This window comes from Acanthaster planci, linkage group LG09 (assembly GCF_054643075.1).
Source record: "Acanthaster planci isolate LZ-2023a linkage group LG09, COTS_SCS, whole genome shotgun sequence".
NCBI lineage: Eukaryota > Metazoa > Echinodermata > Asteroidea > Valvatida > Acanthasteridae > Acanthaster > Acanthaster planci.
The window spans coordinates 2,197,689-2,215,632 of NC_141785.1; the positions used below are offsets into that span (position 1 = coordinate 2,197,689).

The 17,944-nt window shown below is 42.3% G+C and overlaps 2 protein-coding genes across 2 annotated transcripts in view; one reads left to right on the forward strand and one right to left on the reverse strand.

The window, feature by feature from the left end:
- The window catches only part of LOC110987563 (serine/threonine-protein phosphatase PP1-gamma catalytic subunit B), a 50,796-nt gene extending 43,899 nt beyond the window's left edge, over positions 1 to 6,897 (reverse strand). Inside the window, exon 1 of the mRNA XM_022250383.2 lies at positions 6,696 to 6,897. Within this exon, the coding sequence (XP_022106075.1) occupies positions 6,696 to 6,750 (55 nt within the window). The 5' untranslated portion in view covers positions 6,751 to 6,897. The remainder of the gene's footprint in view (positions 1 to 6,695) is intronic.
- Positions 6,898 to 15,507: 8,610 nt separating this feature from the next.
- LOC110987556 (protein unc-119 homolog B-like) overlaps positions 15,508 to 17,944 on the forward strand; it is a 46,355-nt gene continuing 43,918 nt past the window's right edge. The window contains exon 1 of the mRNA XM_022250372.2: positions 15,508 to 15,834. Coding sequence (XP_022106064.1) covers positions 15,645 to 15,834 — 190 coding nt within the window. The 5' untranslated portion in view covers positions 15,508 to 15,644. The remainder of the gene's footprint in view (positions 15,835 to 17,944) is intronic.

A 17,944-nucleotide genomic window follows, 5' to 3' on the forward strand; every position in this document is an offset into this window, starting at 1 on the left:
GAGTTTGAGTGATATGGTATGGATGGGTCTATGCAGTATAGGATGACTTGCATTGAACAGTACCAAACCTGACAAAATCAAGCATAGTCCAACAATTGGTACAGCAAGCCAGACACTGCACACAATGAACCCTGTGTGTCCCAACTCACACAGAATCCAACACCATCTCCCTGGGCCTTTCATCCCAAGTCTCACAAAATTCAACAGCAGGTTCCTCAGGTACGGTACCAAACCTGCCAAAACCTGCTGTTGGAGTATGGCAGGTTTTGGGCAGTTAGGGTTAAGCATGGATGGACACACAAAGCATTGCCGAAGGTGTCGCACTGGTATCATGATTCAGCCGGAATTCCATGTTTCTTGCAAACATCACACCACTTGGTTGGATTGGTTTTTTTCTCAGTACATGTAGGTGGAATTGGCTCAAGGAAGTGGCGTTCTTGGAATCAAATTGCACCAGGAAGTGACCTTGGGCGTCCATGTGATCTGTACTCTGGTAGTGTGACTGTATCGAAAATTTCCTGAACAAGTAACTGTTTGAATTGAAGGATAGACATCTTTCCCTCAAGGTGCCTGTGCAAAAGATAGCTGTTGATGATAGCCAAGTCCAGAAGATAGTAGAACACGTTCTTAATTATACCATTTGACATGCTTTCTAGCTGGCTTGCATATTGAAGCTAACTGATTAGAGATGTCTGTACCTCCCATTCCTTTATTGTGATCTACCACACACTTGGGCTTGATAATTGGTTGTTTGGTTTTCCTATTTACTTTTCCAATATCTACCATTTCAGCATTATAGATGGTTGTTGGCATTTTTACGTCCTTTTTGTCTTTCCAAACAAGGCACAGCATTCCATCTGCAGACCAATAAGCAATTTTATCCTTCTTCAGGTGCACCTTTCCTAGATCAGCTGGCATGTTCATTCTAATTCTATTCACGGACACGGTTCCACACACTGTGACTTGAGTTTTTAAAATTTAATTCCGAAGCGGACACGCTTTGTTGGGTTGTACTGCTTGAATCCAATCCTGCCATGAAATTAATTGCATCAGTGACTCGTCAATTGAAATATCCTGAGTTGGAATGAAACCAGCCTGAAAGGTCTCATTTAGTGTATTTATCACTGGTCTGAGTTTGTACAATCTGTCAGTCTGATCATCATTTTCATTTCTGTTGAAATGTAGGTTGCCTAAAATGTCTCTATAACGGTCTCTCGGCATCATCTCAGGAAATATCAGGGTTTCTAATTTTCGGTCTCTTGACCAGTACATGTCTATTTCAGACTTGCATACCAGGACTCAAAATTGGGCTAATCATCACACGAGCAAGTACTTGCTCCCTAGACAGCTAAATTTGTCACTTTACGGGAGCAAGTAGCTGCCATACAAAATTAAAGACATAGTGTCTTTTCAAGAAAAAAAGCAAAGAACCTGGTCCTTGCTGTTGCTTTAGTTTAAATTAATGACACTGATAACTTACGGCTTAGATTTTGGCAGATATTAAAGCCTTGATTGAGTTGTTATTTTTGCGGGTTGCGTGCAACATACAACTAGTAGTGAGTATGCGACCAACCGGAACCTCAAACATGTGTTTAGCGACACTTTGCAAAAGTCGGGCACTAGGCCTTTATAACATGCATATGCACAAAGACGTAAAAGGGAACTAACTGCAACAATAGAGCATTTTTTAAATGAGTGGATTAGGCTGAGACTTTGGTTTCGCTGGTTCCAGCTATTTTGGAACATGGTTCAAAACCACATGTTCAAGCTATGACTGGAACCAGCGAAACTGAAGTCTAAGCACGAGGGGCCAGTTTCCATACAATCGTGACAATGGCCGCGGGTATGTGCGTGTGCACGTTCATGTGTGCATGCATCGCATGCGAGACTGCGGCGTGCACTTGGTGACATCGTAAACAAAATTGTACCACGTTATGGTTTTGTGACAAGGCTGATCCGAAGTAAAGTCAAAAAGTTCAGGTATTTTTAATTACAAAAGTAGAAACAAACGGTAAAAATGTTTAGGTACATGGAATCAAAAGGGCATAAGAACCTGCACCCATCATTATGATTTATGGGTGCACTTCTGAGACAAATGGGTCATTTTAGCTACCTGCACCCGTTAATTTTGAGCCCTGCATACTATTCAAAATTGTCAATGCCAGAAAAGCTTGAATTTCATCTCATGTCATTGGTGTCCATAGCAAATTATGTGTTTTGGGGGAAGCATTTGGGGATGAGGGGCCTGGGCATATTAGTTTGTTTCCTGTGCAATATTCATTCATTATCAGATCAGGGGTTATAAACTTGGATAAAACATACAAAGGTGATGTACTGTTGTCGAAGTTTACAACCAGGATTTCCCGAAAAAGGGATATTATTTGGCACATTATCCTTTTTCTGCCAGTGCAAATCTTCAGCATTTTGATTCCATCCAGCACCACAAGCCCTGCCATGTACAGCTGCATGTCTAGGCCTTTTCTGAGGTGGCTGTTGCTGATCTGCATCACTCATCACATCTGAACTACAGTAAAATCTCGATAACTCAAAGTCGGGTAACTCGAAACTCCGCTCAACTCGAAGAACAATTAATTCCCGCCAAAAGAATAGGCTTTTATGTACAAAACATATCCATAACTCGAACTGCTCACGTAGCTGGATTCGTTTACCTCAAAGTTTTTATGTAGCAGATCCGAAAGAAACTGCCGCCAAAATACTTCCAGAAAGTGTAAACAGAACGCGGGTCTTGTTATGAATCATTTCTGACATGCACACTTCGTCTTTTCGCACAGGAACACTTGCAAGCGCGCTACAATGATGATCGATCGAGACACGTAAACGACATTGTGACCACAAAATCCAACTTGCAGGAATTGACCCAATTGTAACTGTGGGCCCATTGTAGACAGTGCGCCGGCAGGCCAACTGATGGCTCTTTGCAGTGGCTGCAGCAATACATTGGAGATCTTTGTGTATGCCGCACACGGCACGCGTACAGAAGTTAAGTCTGGCCTAATGGTCCGGCCCAACTGCTTGTACTCGTCCATGCGATGGCTGCCCAATTAGAGCCACAAACCACAGCATGCTCACGCACAGTGGACAAACCATGTGACTGCAATGCAGAGCTTTTGCGTAGCCAAATCTCACTCCCAAAAAATAAAGCACAAAAATTTGCTCAGCACAATATTGTCTTGCTCAGGAAAAACAGGTTACCAGCCATAAATCCATATCATTTTTATGATTAGTGAACATCAGCTGAACACCAGTCACAAGCAGTATCCAACACATGAACATTTTGGTTGCTAATCCTGTTTTTATCAAGGGGAAAAAATTATGCTAAGGATACATGAAATTGGCCCTGACCACTCACAAACATGATGTTCAACTTCACAAGCAAAAAGTTCGAACTCACACACACACACAACATTTGCAATTCAGAAACACGACATTCAAACTCACACATTTGTCTGTCTGCTTTGGAGCACCATACAATCTAGCAATGTCACTAGACTGTGCATGTCTCTTCCTAATCAAGTACAATGTCATTTTAAAGCTAATTTTAGATCATTACCCAAGGACAAACCCGATCACTTTATTGATGTACATGTACATGTAAATCTTCAATAAAATTTCTGGATTTATCCTCCATGTACTTATCATCTAACAGCTATATTCCTTTTAGCTAGGTTCCCTTAACCCTAACAGTCCCAAATGCTCCAAAGTACTACTTAGTTGAAAAATGCAGTACTCAGCCCTGTCGCTTGTAAGAGGACATGACATTATTATTCTCTGAAGCCATAAAATACAATAGAGAAGACAATGTACCATACAGTGCTGTGGCACTATGAATGCATGGTTTCATTGTTCTCTGTACGAGTAACAATGGAATAAACCTAGCCAGAAATAGTAATTTGTAGCGCTCGGTCCTTCAGGCTCAGAGTGTTACGTAGTATTTTGTAGTACTGAGTACTCTAAGCCAAACAATGCCCAGTACTGTTAGGGTTAAAGCGCATTGCTGAACTTTTGCGGCTTTATCTTTCCAGGTGGTGTCATTTTTTTACAGCAAGGTAATTGTTTACTGTTGCCACTCTGTGACCCATTCATTAGTTGTTTGGAACGCTGTGCATCATATGTATATTATGCTCAGTATGCATAAAATTTGTACTGTACACTTTCTGAGCATAATATGTATGACGAATGTCATTCTACGCATCCTTTTACATCTACCGTACCAACCACACATCTGTACCAACCACGCAGTCAGACTATCTGTGATTTTATTTGAATTTGAGTCAACTCAGTCCAAAGCCAACTCGGTCTCCAGTCAACTCGGTCCCGGTCAACTTGGTCCCTGCTATTAAAATATGTACATAATAAATTGTGGGGTACAGGTAGACCTCAAGCAGGGACTGAACCGTCTTTCCGTGCACACTGCAATTAATGCTGCCGGGTGCTTGGTGCTGGCCGGGCCCACACAAATAATGCCATGTTAATCACAATTATTTATGAAATAAACTTGAAATGCAAAGACTCAATTTAAAAAATATTTAAAGACATCTATCAACATCAAAAGAAAACAAGCAATCAATGTCCAAAGGGATAAACACCTTGCAAAATTTGCAGGGATCATTAGTGGGCCTTAAACAATTTGAGCTGGGTAACTTCTGTTTGTATTTTTATTTCAAAGTCATATCCAAAGGAGTTATGAAAGATAAAAGTTTATGGAAATTTCATTTTAATCATTTCAAGTTACGTCAACCATAATTTTGCACGCCGGACCCCGGCCACTAACCCTGACACTCCTCAATCCTTCACCTGTTGGATGACTGAGGACTGTTCTAAAGTTCTTAACTGATCAGCAAGCATAAATGAAATCAGGCCGTCAAGGGGTAAAAATAAACCACAGTCACAACAGTACGTAGGGGAATACTTTGTGAAAATGAATTGAGATTCAAATTTTTGTGATTATATCTTAATCTTATTCCCTGGGTCGAACCAAGATACGGAGCAAGCACGGTCTTTAGTGAGCTTGACACATGCGCTGTCTGATAAACTCGAACGGCATGAACGGAGCGAAAGTCAACAAGTGGAAGCAAGAAACTGGTAAGCACAAATCTCATTTTGTTTCAAAAATACTCCGTTTCATGCTCTGAAACCTTGTTATCCCACTTTTTAAGAGGTATATATTAATCAGGTTTGCTGACAGGGGGAAATTTGATTTAACAGCTTTCTTACACCGATGAATCATTTCACCACAAAAATCTGATTCCAAAACCCCATAGCGTTACAACACCATGTAGGCCTAAACCCTGTTGGCTCAAAGTCACACAGAGTATGACGGAGTAGTGACTTTGTGTTCTCAAAATAGTTTTCAGCATGTTCAGGGGTAGACCCGTGAACAGGGCCCGACATATACTCCTCCATTGTATACTGGGCACTGTCCTGATTCTTCTGAAAAATTTATCTGAGATATCGGGGGCATAACTAAACATCCGTTTGATTTTATGAACTGAAATTGGACTGGTATGTTCACTACTTACACGACAGGGTAAACTATCCTCTAGGTTGCTAATTGCAAAAAAAGCCCTTTCCTCGTTTGGAGGAGAAAATGTTGCCTTTTTGTTGCCATTTTCCGACTCTGGACGAATTTTGGCCTGACTTATACATTACACAGACTCCTTTGTGTGGTTAAATAGTAGCCTGTACAAGAGCCTGCCTAGTTAGCACCCACATTTAATCTCTTAAGAATTTCTTTCAGATCTGTGGGAGTACCTGTCGATCTAGCTCTCAGAGTCACCATCTTTAAAATAAGATCGTGGAACATTACGTCACTTGACCCCTCATCTTCTCGACGGCTGTTCCATGTCAAGATATATCTAATACATGGACTGAGCGATAAGATACTACATGTGCCAAGGGGCTCTTCCAAAACTTTGGCAGCAGTTTAGATTCTTGACATGGAACAGCCGTCGAGACGATGAGGGGTCAAGTGACATAATGTTCAACGACCATATTTTAAAGATGGCGACTGTGAGAGCAAGTCTGTGAGATTGAATGGGTGAAGGCAAAAAGACTGGAAAATACCAGAACAACGTGAGTGAAATCATTCAATAAATGGCCCTAAGAAAGCGGAGAGGCTAAAGATCATCTCTGTGTACAAAAGAAATTGCACCACAATAAGTGGGTGCGCCGAAAATTTTCAGTATGCCGACACGAAATTGCGCATACGGATGTGTGGCTAAGGATGGAGCGGGACTGAGAGTTCATGCCACACTAGTGGGGCCAAGTTTCCATATGCCCCTGGATATCCCGAATAAAATTTTTTGAAAGAAATCCCTATGAATCGGGACAGGGCCCAATATACGACAGAGGAGTATACGTCGGGCACTGTTTCCTAAATTACAGGTCTAGCATGTCTAGTTCAGGGGCACGACTCATGAGGGCCAGGGTGTCCTATGTTCGAGTGGTTGGGTAGGTAGGGCTAGGCCTATCCTGTAATTATTCCCGGCATGCCCGGAAATTATTCAAAGAACGGAGTAAAATTACTGCAGTTTTCCTTCTGTTGAGTGAACCGTCATTCTTTACAACAACAAACAGCCCTGGCCCCTACCCGTAAAATTTTTTTGTGGGCCTAATTAATTCTAAACCCAAATTAGGCCTATTAAAAAAAAAGGATTTCGTGACCAATTTCTTACCTTCGAGTAATCGATGTATAATGTTATCAACGTTAATTTTATCAGTATCAGCCATCTGGATCAATTCCTAACTTCAATAACACACGATTCACTCAACCAAAAGGTGTTAGTTTCACAGGATGACGGTCGATTTACATGTAGCAAATTTTGTGAGATCGGCTTCCTCTATTTATGAATTTCAAAGATGGCGTTGGTGTCAAAGTGCGCAACTGCAGTCCGTGGAGTATGCGCAAGCGCTCTCGACATAGAGCGTGTAGCAGTCTGGTTCCCTGAAGCTGAAGGTTGCACTCATAAGGATCTTCCTAAGGGGCGCAGTCCACTAATCCGGGGGAGAATTCCTAGGGGTACAATCCACTAATTCAAGCCTTATTGAAAACAGTGTCAAATCAGCACTGTTCAGGGCCCAATAGCATGCACGCCAAGGACCATTTTTCAACCGTAGTTTTTAGCCATTTTGCTCTCATATGAAAGCTCAAAGACCCAGGGAGTTGATCCCGGCAACGATTTACGCAATCTCACCACTTTGGGGTCCAAACAATCTCCTTTTTCAAAAGATACTGTGGGGGGGGCACTTTTAATGCTAATGAGCTGGCCAGAAATCCTCACTTGAATTAGTGGTCTGCACCCCTAGATCCTGGCCACAACTCATATCATTAGCACTGATTTAATAGTGCCTCACAAGTATCTTTTAAAAAAGGATATTGTTTCGCCCCCAGAATGAGAGACTGTTTAAGTTTTTGCTAAGATCAGCTCCCTGTTTTTTTAGCCCTCTAGCAGTCGATGAGTTTCAGATTTTGTTGAGTTGACATCACCAGTTGTTGTCAGCAAAGGTTAGATAAACGATTAGAGTCTTTCGTAATTGAAGTAGAATATTCCTTTAAGTTTATAGCTTATAAATTATAAGACTGTATAAAATATGTTGATCTGTTTTTATTTCAGTTTTCACCAACGGACCACCATAAAATTTCAAACCGTAAATATTCATCTGTGTACGAGACTGTTGCACTGTTCTTTATGTATTTTAGATTTTCAGAAGTGATGGGTTAATTTTGGGCGGGATATTTCTCTTTTAGGTCAGGTGATTTTTTCAGTTTCTATAAATAATTTTGATATACTAGCAAATATTTTCCAAAGACCCTTTTTCGAGATGGATTTTTTAAGAAGTAGCTGAACGAGAAAAACATTACAAATTCTAAAAATTTTGGAAGTAATTTTTCCTATCCAAGGCGCACCATTAGGAGTCAACTTTCAGATTCTATTAGTGAACTGCATCCTATCCACAGACATATAAACGCATATAAATTCTCACTTTAATTAGTGATCTGCACCCCTAACTCGCTGTAAGCACGCTTTTGCGCTACAAAATCCATAATTTCCGCATGTACATGTATTATCAAAAGACGTCAAGAACCATGGCAACCTAAAAACACATGGCTCAAAAGAAATGCAAAGTTCATTTCTCTCTGTTAAAAAGGTCAGCCAAGTTTGTAGAGGAGAGACTTATGATATGCAATTATACATGGACCAACTGTCGTGTACGTCTTGAACGTAAAAGTGAACGTACTGTCCCCCCGTCCCAACTGTGTCCACAACATACACAGGCATACGCTGGGCATGCCTATGAGCCCCAAGCGAGACCAACTAGAGGACGCAATTTTTCTTTCCTTTGAAGGTGCACCCAAGTAAGTAAATTCCCACAGACAACAGTGATAAAATCCCTATACTTCAAAAATATTCTTTTTTAAAATACAACTGTCGCAGTGATCAGGCCACACAGAAAGTGATGATCAACATGTCATCTTTAATTTTCCTTTCAATTTTTGGTAGGTTGACCAGTGATTTTTTGAGACATTCTCACCCAAAGCAGACCACCCCCATAACGAAGGATCATTCCCCAGCTGAGGAAAGTAGCCATTTTGAAATAAATCCCTCGGCAAAACGACTAAATAAAGCCTCTTTCGGACCCAATTGCATCCAAATTACTCAGAATTAGAGCCCCGAGTCCAGGCCAGAGGTTCAGTGCCATATTTCTTCAATCATACTTTATATACAAAATCTTAAGTGTCTATAACTTCTATTAATAAGCTCGGCGGACAGATTTCTGGCCTATTTACGGGATTGCACCCTTGGTCTGAACTCGCTGGTTCACAAACGACCACGAAGTGTGTGCGAAATGTGGAAGGGCTACGTAGCACCGTGATCAGAATATCGACACGAATATATCAAATCAGTGCTCTGATTGCCGAGCTTTCGGTAACTGAGTACCAGCACTTATTTGATATTAGATTCTTAAGACGTGTGCGTGGCGTGCGCGTCACTACTGTGGCTCTTTTTCAAGCGATGATGGGGTGCTTCTGCTCAACTTGGTGGATACCTTGGTAGTCCAATTGAATCTACACTATAAAATCAAATTGCAATAACTGGGAGATTCTAGTTTTTAAAGGGTTTGACACAACACAGTGGTTGGGATGAAAAAAATGTTGTCACTTCATTCCACTTTTTAGTTTTCTTGATACCGTCATGGAGTAAGGCTTATAGGACAGGGCCCATTAGGCCTAATGTTTTGTCGAATTCACAAAGTGTGCAACATAAGATGTTCTGGGTGTTTAGTAACCCAGTTTTGGACTGAGGAATTTGTGAAAACTGTTATGGGTGAGATCTGACGATTTCTGTAAATCTGAATCTCAATTCAGTCTCAAGCATTATTGCTGATAATAATTAAAAATTGGGATTGTCGCTGTTTTTTTAAGACTGGTTATTGGTTTTGCGTGGTAGATTTCGCTTGCAAGGTTTTCAATTTAATGTGAAATTAAATGTGCCACTGAATTGTTACTGGTTCATGGAGTGATACCTTTGGTTTTGTGCGGCTAAGTAAGGAAGGGTTTTTAACATAAGGTTTGGGAATTGGAAATCCGTTTAATCAGTGTGATGATGGTGAAACTCGCGTCACAGGGTTGGGCAGCTAGGCCTGAGGTCTTAGCAGGGCCGTGAGCTCAAAACTGAACCCTACAAGAGCCAGGTTATTTTGGACCATCTCACGTGTGCAGCTGGGAGATTCAACAACCCCCCCCCCAAAAAAAAACACGACTGTCCCATGCTTGATTTCCATAAAACTTGGCGTGCATGTCAAGGCACTCCTTATCATTACATAATTATGTGCAGTTTCAACTCAATTTGATATACGGTTTGTTGTTAAGGTCCTGTTACATTGAAGGCCAGACGTGGCAACCCATGCACGGCAGTGCAAAAGTATACATTTTAGCTGACCTGTCTCGGAAAAATGGGCGCTTCGCAAGAACGGTATGTTCGTTTTCAATAAAATTGATAGCAAAATGACCACAAAAACAGTTACTGAAAACTTGCATACGCTCGGCTCGTGAAAAAAATGTGTGTCGGCGATACAGGAGGTAAATGTGGGGAGTGGCAGAATCTGACCTAGCTCCGTTAGGGTTATGGAGTCACTTGAAAGCAGATTGATTGCAGAGGCAGATATCGAGAGGGGGTTGGGGTTGCAATCCCCCGTTCAGACCGGACTAAATGGAATTACCAGTGAGAGGACTGAAAATGAGTAGGGCTACCCAACCAGCCAGCCAGCCAAACAAACAACCCAACAATCAACCCAACAAACAACCCCAACCCCCAACAAACAAACAAACACCCCACCCAAAACCCCAACAAACAAAAATAAAAAAATACTGGATGAGGATTGCGTCATCATCTATTCATCTATAGTTGAACAATTACATCGAGTACCGGTGGATCCCCTTAGCAGGGCTTCCCTTATTCAGTACGTCTGTCAGCCCCCTTCGTTTCCTGAAAGCTAGATCCGTCCCTGCATCGCATTAAAAATGTGTTGAGCCCAATCAGAAAAATGTTTATAGTTGAAACCAATCAGAAAAATACTTATCACAGCCAATCCCCAACATAGGGCTTCGATGCAAAGATGCGCGATAAAACCCTGAAAAATTGGTTCAATGCATGGTGTGCTTTTTGTTCCATTCACAGCTTTCAGGAAACGACTTTCTCATTCCTGTTGTCTGTTGTATGTTTTCAATAGATGAAATGAATGTGTGTGGAGGGGACTGGACATTTGAAATGAAATTTTGTTTTGATTACAGCTTTGATACTGTTTAACAACCTCGACTCGACATGCAAAGCTCCTCACAGTCAAACAGGGAGTTGGTGTGGAAAATCCTCCTGTTTGCTAACAAGTATTTCACCGCAGCAAAATACTTCACAAATGAAGTATTTTCTCAACATCACTTCCCAGGCTCAAAGCATCGAAGCTGGTCTCATCAGACTTTAGCTCTATACTCGTAAAGTTCCAGCTCGGTTTCTCAACACACTTTCAGTTACTGGATATAAGTCACAAATTTTGCGGTAAGGTTACATCGACCTGCTCTAAATTGATGACTAATTCCATTGACCACTCAGAATAAAATCAAATGATGTAAACTCATGAATTATATCAATTTCTTAACAAAGTTCCACTCCTTCATTTCAAAGAAATATTATTCCATGAAATAAGGAAAGTTGTGGGTGCATTGGCCTCCGCCCCCACATTCCAAGTAGCTAACCAAGTTTTATCAATGGGTCAACTGGCCTTGGTGAACATCTGGTGTTTGACTCATTGACTACTACACTTTTCTTGAAACCTGTTCACAAAATCTCAACATTGTTACATACTGGGAAAGTGTTCCTTCAATGTTATCAGATTACCATAACCGAGAAGTGAACTTGAGATCATGGCAAAATTAATGTAAAAGTAAATGTGCACATTAAGGGGGACTCGGTGCATGGTTGTTGTGTTTGTCATTGTGTGACGGGCAACACTACTACAGTATTTGTCTGTGTACAGTCAACTCTCGTTGTTCCGAAACGTTTGATCCCACTGAGCGAAAATGTAGGAGAAAATTTGTTACAGCGAAATTGCATCGTGCAAAATTCCTTTCCAACGAAAGGTTTTGAGACTCCGTATGGTGTTTTATAGCCGCCAAATTTCGTCGCGTCGTCCCGACGCCACGACGCGACGCTACGATAGCTCTGTCGCTTTGTGCCATCGCGTTGTGGCGTCGCCTCTTTTCTCAATAATTTTATCCCGTGTTTAATGCTTACATCGTGTCGTTGTGGCCTAGCGTCGCGTCCTGGTGTCTAGCCGTTGCGTCGTATTGTCTTGTTGTGCCGTCGCGTCATGCAGTCCCGTCGCCCCTTGACGTCGTGCCGTTGCACGACGAAATAGGTGGCGCGTTGAAATAGATGGCGCCCTTAGAGACGGGATTAAGTTCGAAACAAAGAGATACCATTTTTCATGATCAAGTCTTGTAGGCCCATTGGTGAATTCCACTTAGTTGTGTAATATTTCTGGGCGCAAGCTCATTCATATTTTGTGGTCCTACGGAGTTTTTACAATAAGACATGTCATAATCAGGAGGGATCATAGAAATTTTTCTGTAAATCGCGAATGTGGGACTGGCAGTGTCCAGTTCGGGATAATTCTTTCACAAAAAGCCTCAAATTGCAGGCCTATTTTGGATAGAGGCGGGCGGCCACATTCAGAACTGAGGGCATAGTTTTGCTATATTTGGGAGGTATCTTCGGGGAAAGGTAAACAAAAAATCACGTGGCTAACCCCCATAACATTGTAATGAAAAGTGATCTTCTTGGCCATAATGTTGAATTTTCAGTGAAAAAACGGAGGCGGCGCTATTTTAGTCTGATTTTGCACTGTTTTCTATGGGCACGTATTTGGTATTGTGCAAACCCTATGTACGCACATTATTTTTTCCAGGACCTGTGACATACGCGCGCCTTAGTAATCATCAGCCATTTTTAGAAACAGTAAGGCACGGCGGCACGATATGACGGACGACACGACGCGACAGCACAACGCCATGGTGCGATGATATGACACGACGGCAAGACATTAGGACATGACAGCACGATGGCAGGATGCGACAGCCTAACACACACTATATAAAAGCCACACCATAAGAGGCGACGCGATGGCATGACGCTACGACTGCAAGACGCGATGTCATGACGGCACGATACAACGGCAAGACGGGACGGCATGACGCGGCGGCATCAAGATACACCACAACACGACGGCACAACGCGACACCAGGTACGTGTACCACAGTGACGGAGTCGTTGGTGGCTATAGAACACCATAGTTGTATTTTGTGTTTAATGCGTTGCCTAAATCTCTGTCTCCTAAATCTCTCACGTGTTGGCTCCGAGCTGGTGCCAAACGTCATGTTCAACATTCCTTTGGGTCCCATCAGCAAGGCGGAGAGGGGGATCTTGACGTTTGGGCAACCCAGGATCTCCATATTTTTGCCCAGGCTTGCGCCCTGAAGAGGCTATTCCAGCCTTGTTTCTGAGTGAGGAAACAACACAGAAGCTGACAGTTTACGGGTTAAAGTCCTTCCCAATTGGCGTATGGAATGGGGCGCCACGGGTCAGTTTCGACGGTGGGAGGGACAATCGTGTTCCACTGGCCGACTACCGCCCGCCTCAAGGCGGGCATCCTCCGGTCAATAAGGTGTTGGCTCGCTAACGTCTGCCTGCTTTAGTGGGTGCCTAAAGCTTAATGTACACCTCAGACATGTCAAGTAGACGGTAAACTTCGCACCAGGCAAACATATCAAGAAAACAAAAAAGTCTCCCGTTATTCGACTTGCAAGTGGATGACACCAGGAAAACAGCTATCATCGACAGAGAGCTTTCCAGACTCAACATCAGCATAGCTGACCTTCAAGAAACCAGGCTCCGCTCTAGTGGCTCCCTTAAAGAGGAGACCTATACTTTTTTTCTGGAAGGGTAGAGAACGCAAGGATCCCCGCCAGCATGGAGTTGGCTTTGCCATCAGGAACACCCTTCTAGCTTCGGTAGAGCCCCCTTCTGCAGGCACCGAGCGTCTGCTCTCCATCTGTCTCAGCACTGCTCGAGGCCCTGTTAACCTCATCAGAAGAAACAAAGGATCAGTGTTATGGGCAACTTGATGCTCTGATCAAAGGTTCTTCAAAAGATGAGTCCTTATTTCTCCTCGGTGATTTCAATGCCCGGGTGGCGCGGATCATGAGGCACGGCCTACTAGCCTCGGGCACCACGGCACTGGGAAGACAAATGAGAACGATCAGAGGCCAATGGAAGTATGCTGCTACCACGGCCTCTGCATTACAAGCACATTCTTTGAGTGCAGGCCGTCGCACAAAGTGTCCTGGAAACATCATAGGTCTAATCGTTGGCACCAACTTGATTTAATCATCATCAAGCGCTCTGCTCTCAATAGCGTACTTGTCACTAGAAGCTACCATAGTGCAGACTGCGACACTGACCACGCTCTTATGTGCAGCAAAATACGCTTACAATCACGTAATCTGCACTGCTCAAAGCACAAAGGTTGTCCTCTCATCAACACCGCGTAGGTCACGGTTCCAGCTAAGGTGGTAGAGTACGTGTCCACCCTGGATCAATCTCTTTAGGGCCCCCCAGAGCATGAAGCCACAACAAAGTGGAATGCAACAAGAGAAGCCATCTGCAAGACAGCCAGGTCCATATTTGGCAAGAAGGAAAGGCCCAGCCAGGACTAGTTCAACACAAATTTACCAAGGATGGAACCTGCCATCGAGGCCAAACGTGAAGCTTTCCTACGTCACATGAGACGCCCGACCAGACAGACTTTTGCAGCGCTAAGAATCGTGCAGAGTACTACACAACGCATAGCCAGAAAGTGTGCAAATGACTATTGGCAGCAGCTGTGTGAAGGAATCCAGCGAAGTGCTGAGTCTGGCAACATCCGCGGCATGTACAGTGGTATCAAGAAGGCGTTAGGCCCCAGGAAGGGTCTATTCCAACTCCTAGAGAAGATTGGCTGCCCTCCCAAGCTCCGTAGCACGGCGATCTCTTTCCATCTTAACATGAAGGGAACAGTCCTGTACGATGCAAATGTTTTTCGTCCAGTGGTATGCAGTGGAATCAATTACAAATGAACACCAAGTTGCCATTCTCATCACTTGTGCAACCAATAGCTTTGTGGGGATTTGTAGGTGGAAAGAGACGAAGTTGAAAGAAACCTTCCAAGGTACTCCAACGAACAAAAATGTTCACATTTTTACTTTGCAGTTAATTTTCTGACTGTATACTTTCTTTTGGAGTACACCCTGCAAGATAGATTTGTCTTGTCGCCACATAAAAAGCGCCCTCTCTTGATCCCATTCGATGAGCAATGACAATTCTTGCTTCTGCTGTTAATGAAAATGTATACACTCTTGCTATTTAGATACAATTCCTTTTTAAAAGGCGTTTAACCTTGTGTTTCAAACTGACCAACTTCGTGTCTCGCTCACTCGCCAGATAATCGTGGTGCATAAACGCGGTACCGTAGCTCTACATGTACATGTAATGTCCATGTACTGTACATATACAGTATATAGTACGGTACGGTTCAGGCGTGCGCGTTCCGTCAAGTGTACCGTCTCCATGCTAACCTGCTCATTGTTAGATGGTTTTGCAAAGCACATTGAACCTGCAGAAAAAAAAGAACCGGATGAGATTAATAAGTCGCAGAATGTACTAAGTAAAAAAATAAGCTAGGAATAATGAGAGGTCACGGAGAGAGGACAAAAATTAGGAAAATGAGGCTGATGTATACGTAATAAACTCACTTTTGGTGTTTCATTACAAGCGCTTTTATTACCGAGTTCATATTTCGAACGATTCATATTTCGTGGACAATTAGACTGCGAAAAAGCCCTGTTGGCGGGTACCCTGTCCCTCATTGTTTGAATGATAGGAAACCAACTAAAACCGTAATTCTAAAGTAACGTGCTAAGTGTGCAGGCATATCGCCGGAACGTTGAACCTGAAGACCAAAACGAAGGACTTTAGTCTTTAGTCATACGGTGTAGAACATTTAATGCTGTAGAAACGGTTCAGTTTGAAGTCATGAGTACTCCAGATGTGCCCCCTACCAGTGGTGGTAATGCAGGTAAAAAGAAAGGTGGTGGGTTCCTGCACCGACAAGCGAAAGCAAAGAAGGCGACCAGCGCGAGTGCAGAGGTATCAGAAGAAGAACTACTGCAAAAAGATATCGTCACACCAGAAGATGTACTTAAGCTCACAAGTTGTACAGAAAGTGAGTTTAGAATTTTTCAGAAATGTAGCCTAAAACATCTTTTCTGTCAATGTCTGTCAATACTTACAACGTGACTCAGCAAGCTTAGGCCTACTGTACTGTAGCATGCTGAGGCTTAGTCATGTTGAATGCATGTTAAGGCTTTTTAAGAGTAACTTGGACCCTACAAACTTCCTTTTTTAACATTTTGACTTGGTCAGGCGATAGTAGGGTCCTAGTACCTTCCATAGGCTTTTGTTTCCATTAATTCATTTCACTCAAAATAGCTGGTACCCCAAATCAAAATCCTCCCAATTCACCTCTAAAACTGACCTTAAACTCTAATGTGTCTGTCTATGGATTAGCCTAAGTGAGAATCAGAGATTCTAATACTAGGCCTAGTAATAATTAATATGGTTTCTTCACATATGGTGTAACAGGATTATGCGTTATGGCATTATGCGTTATGGGTGACAATTTGGTAATAAACAAATACAAACAGACAATTAGGTTTATGCAGAAATGTGCGATCAGGCCACAGGAGCCATCTTGCCAACCACAGCATGGCTTTTCCCATAATGCATTTGACTATGCATAAATATGGAGTGCACAACTGGACAGTTAATACATGTAATGACGTATGTTCAAGTACACTGCTACACTTTCCCCTTACTTAGAGGAGATGTGGGTGAGAGAGTGCGAGTTTACAGTGGATGTAAACTAAAGTCAAGAATTTTCCGCTTTGCGGAAAATCTGCAAAACCGCAGATTTGGGGGTAAATCGGAAAATGCAATTTTCGTAAAAAAATAATAAATAAATGTTTTTGATCATTTCTGCACAATTAATCCAATAAATGTGAACCCAAATTAGGAATGACAAGTCATTTTCACTGTTTAACTCACTTTGAAAGTAACATTTGGTTACTGTTTTTCCTTTGCGATATCGCAGAATTCGGTATTGATTTCCTTTGGCTCCGCACTGCGGAGATCACACAGGTCCCTGTTCCCTACATAGGGTCCAGACGTGTCACTGCTTATGAATAAATCAATAGGGACGGGAACCAGTCCAAGATCACATCATCACAGTGACATGGTGCGTGTAGGCCCTACATGAATTATTATGCCAAAGATACCTGTAGATGTACGGTAAATGCAGGCCTACAGTACGTACATGTACATGCATGTACAGTCACATACAGTTTTTGTACACAAAATTTAGAAAGCGGAAGAAAGCAGAATTTGACTTTCAGAGATCAGAAAATAATTCTTGACTTTAATGTAAACATTTTAGAAAAAAAAATTCCGTAATCTGAATACTGTACATGTATATCCTGAGTCGTAATTTGATAAAGAATAATTCTTGGCAATAACCACTTGCAATGACTTTTGTATAAATGTGAGGACTAATAATGTCAGGTTGTTGTAAATCGAGGAGCTCCCAATCTCTTAGGCTACACCATGACATTTTCAGAAAATCATCCAAAGTCAGTTCAGGTCAGGGACCAGGGCTCAATCTAGCGATGCCACTAGACTGTAGTCCACGAAGTTTGGACTCTCCGAATTACTTTTTTAGCATTTGGACATGGTCAGGTGGTAGTGGAATCCAAGAAGCCTTCGTAGGCTTTTCCTTCCATTAACCCTAACCTTCCCTAACCACACAGAATTCAACACCAGTAAACATGGTAAAGTGTGCGAGTTTGTAGCATTGGGTACTGGTAATTTACTACCTGGTGTTTACTTTTGTGTAAATGTGTACTGTCGGCCTGCTCTTACCCTGTTGAATTTTGACTGAATGGGTGCTGTGGCACTTTCACTTTTTAGCATCACTTTTTACCATCAAGAATTTCAAATGAGTGCTGTATTTTTAAAGATTATGTAATGATGGAAAGCTTTCCATTGAAATGGTAAGTAAGTAATATGTAATATTATCAAATAATTACCATAACAAGGACAATCTTCCTTGTTTCTGACCACAATGATCCCAGCAGTCAGGCAGTTGGGTATGGATATGTAGAATGGTGGTGTGTGAGTTCGCTTGAATAGATACTGCCTGTCCATACTCTCTGTACTGTGCAGTAGGCCTGCTGTACCCAATCAAACAAGATCACACAAGTAAAGACCTGTTGAGGTTT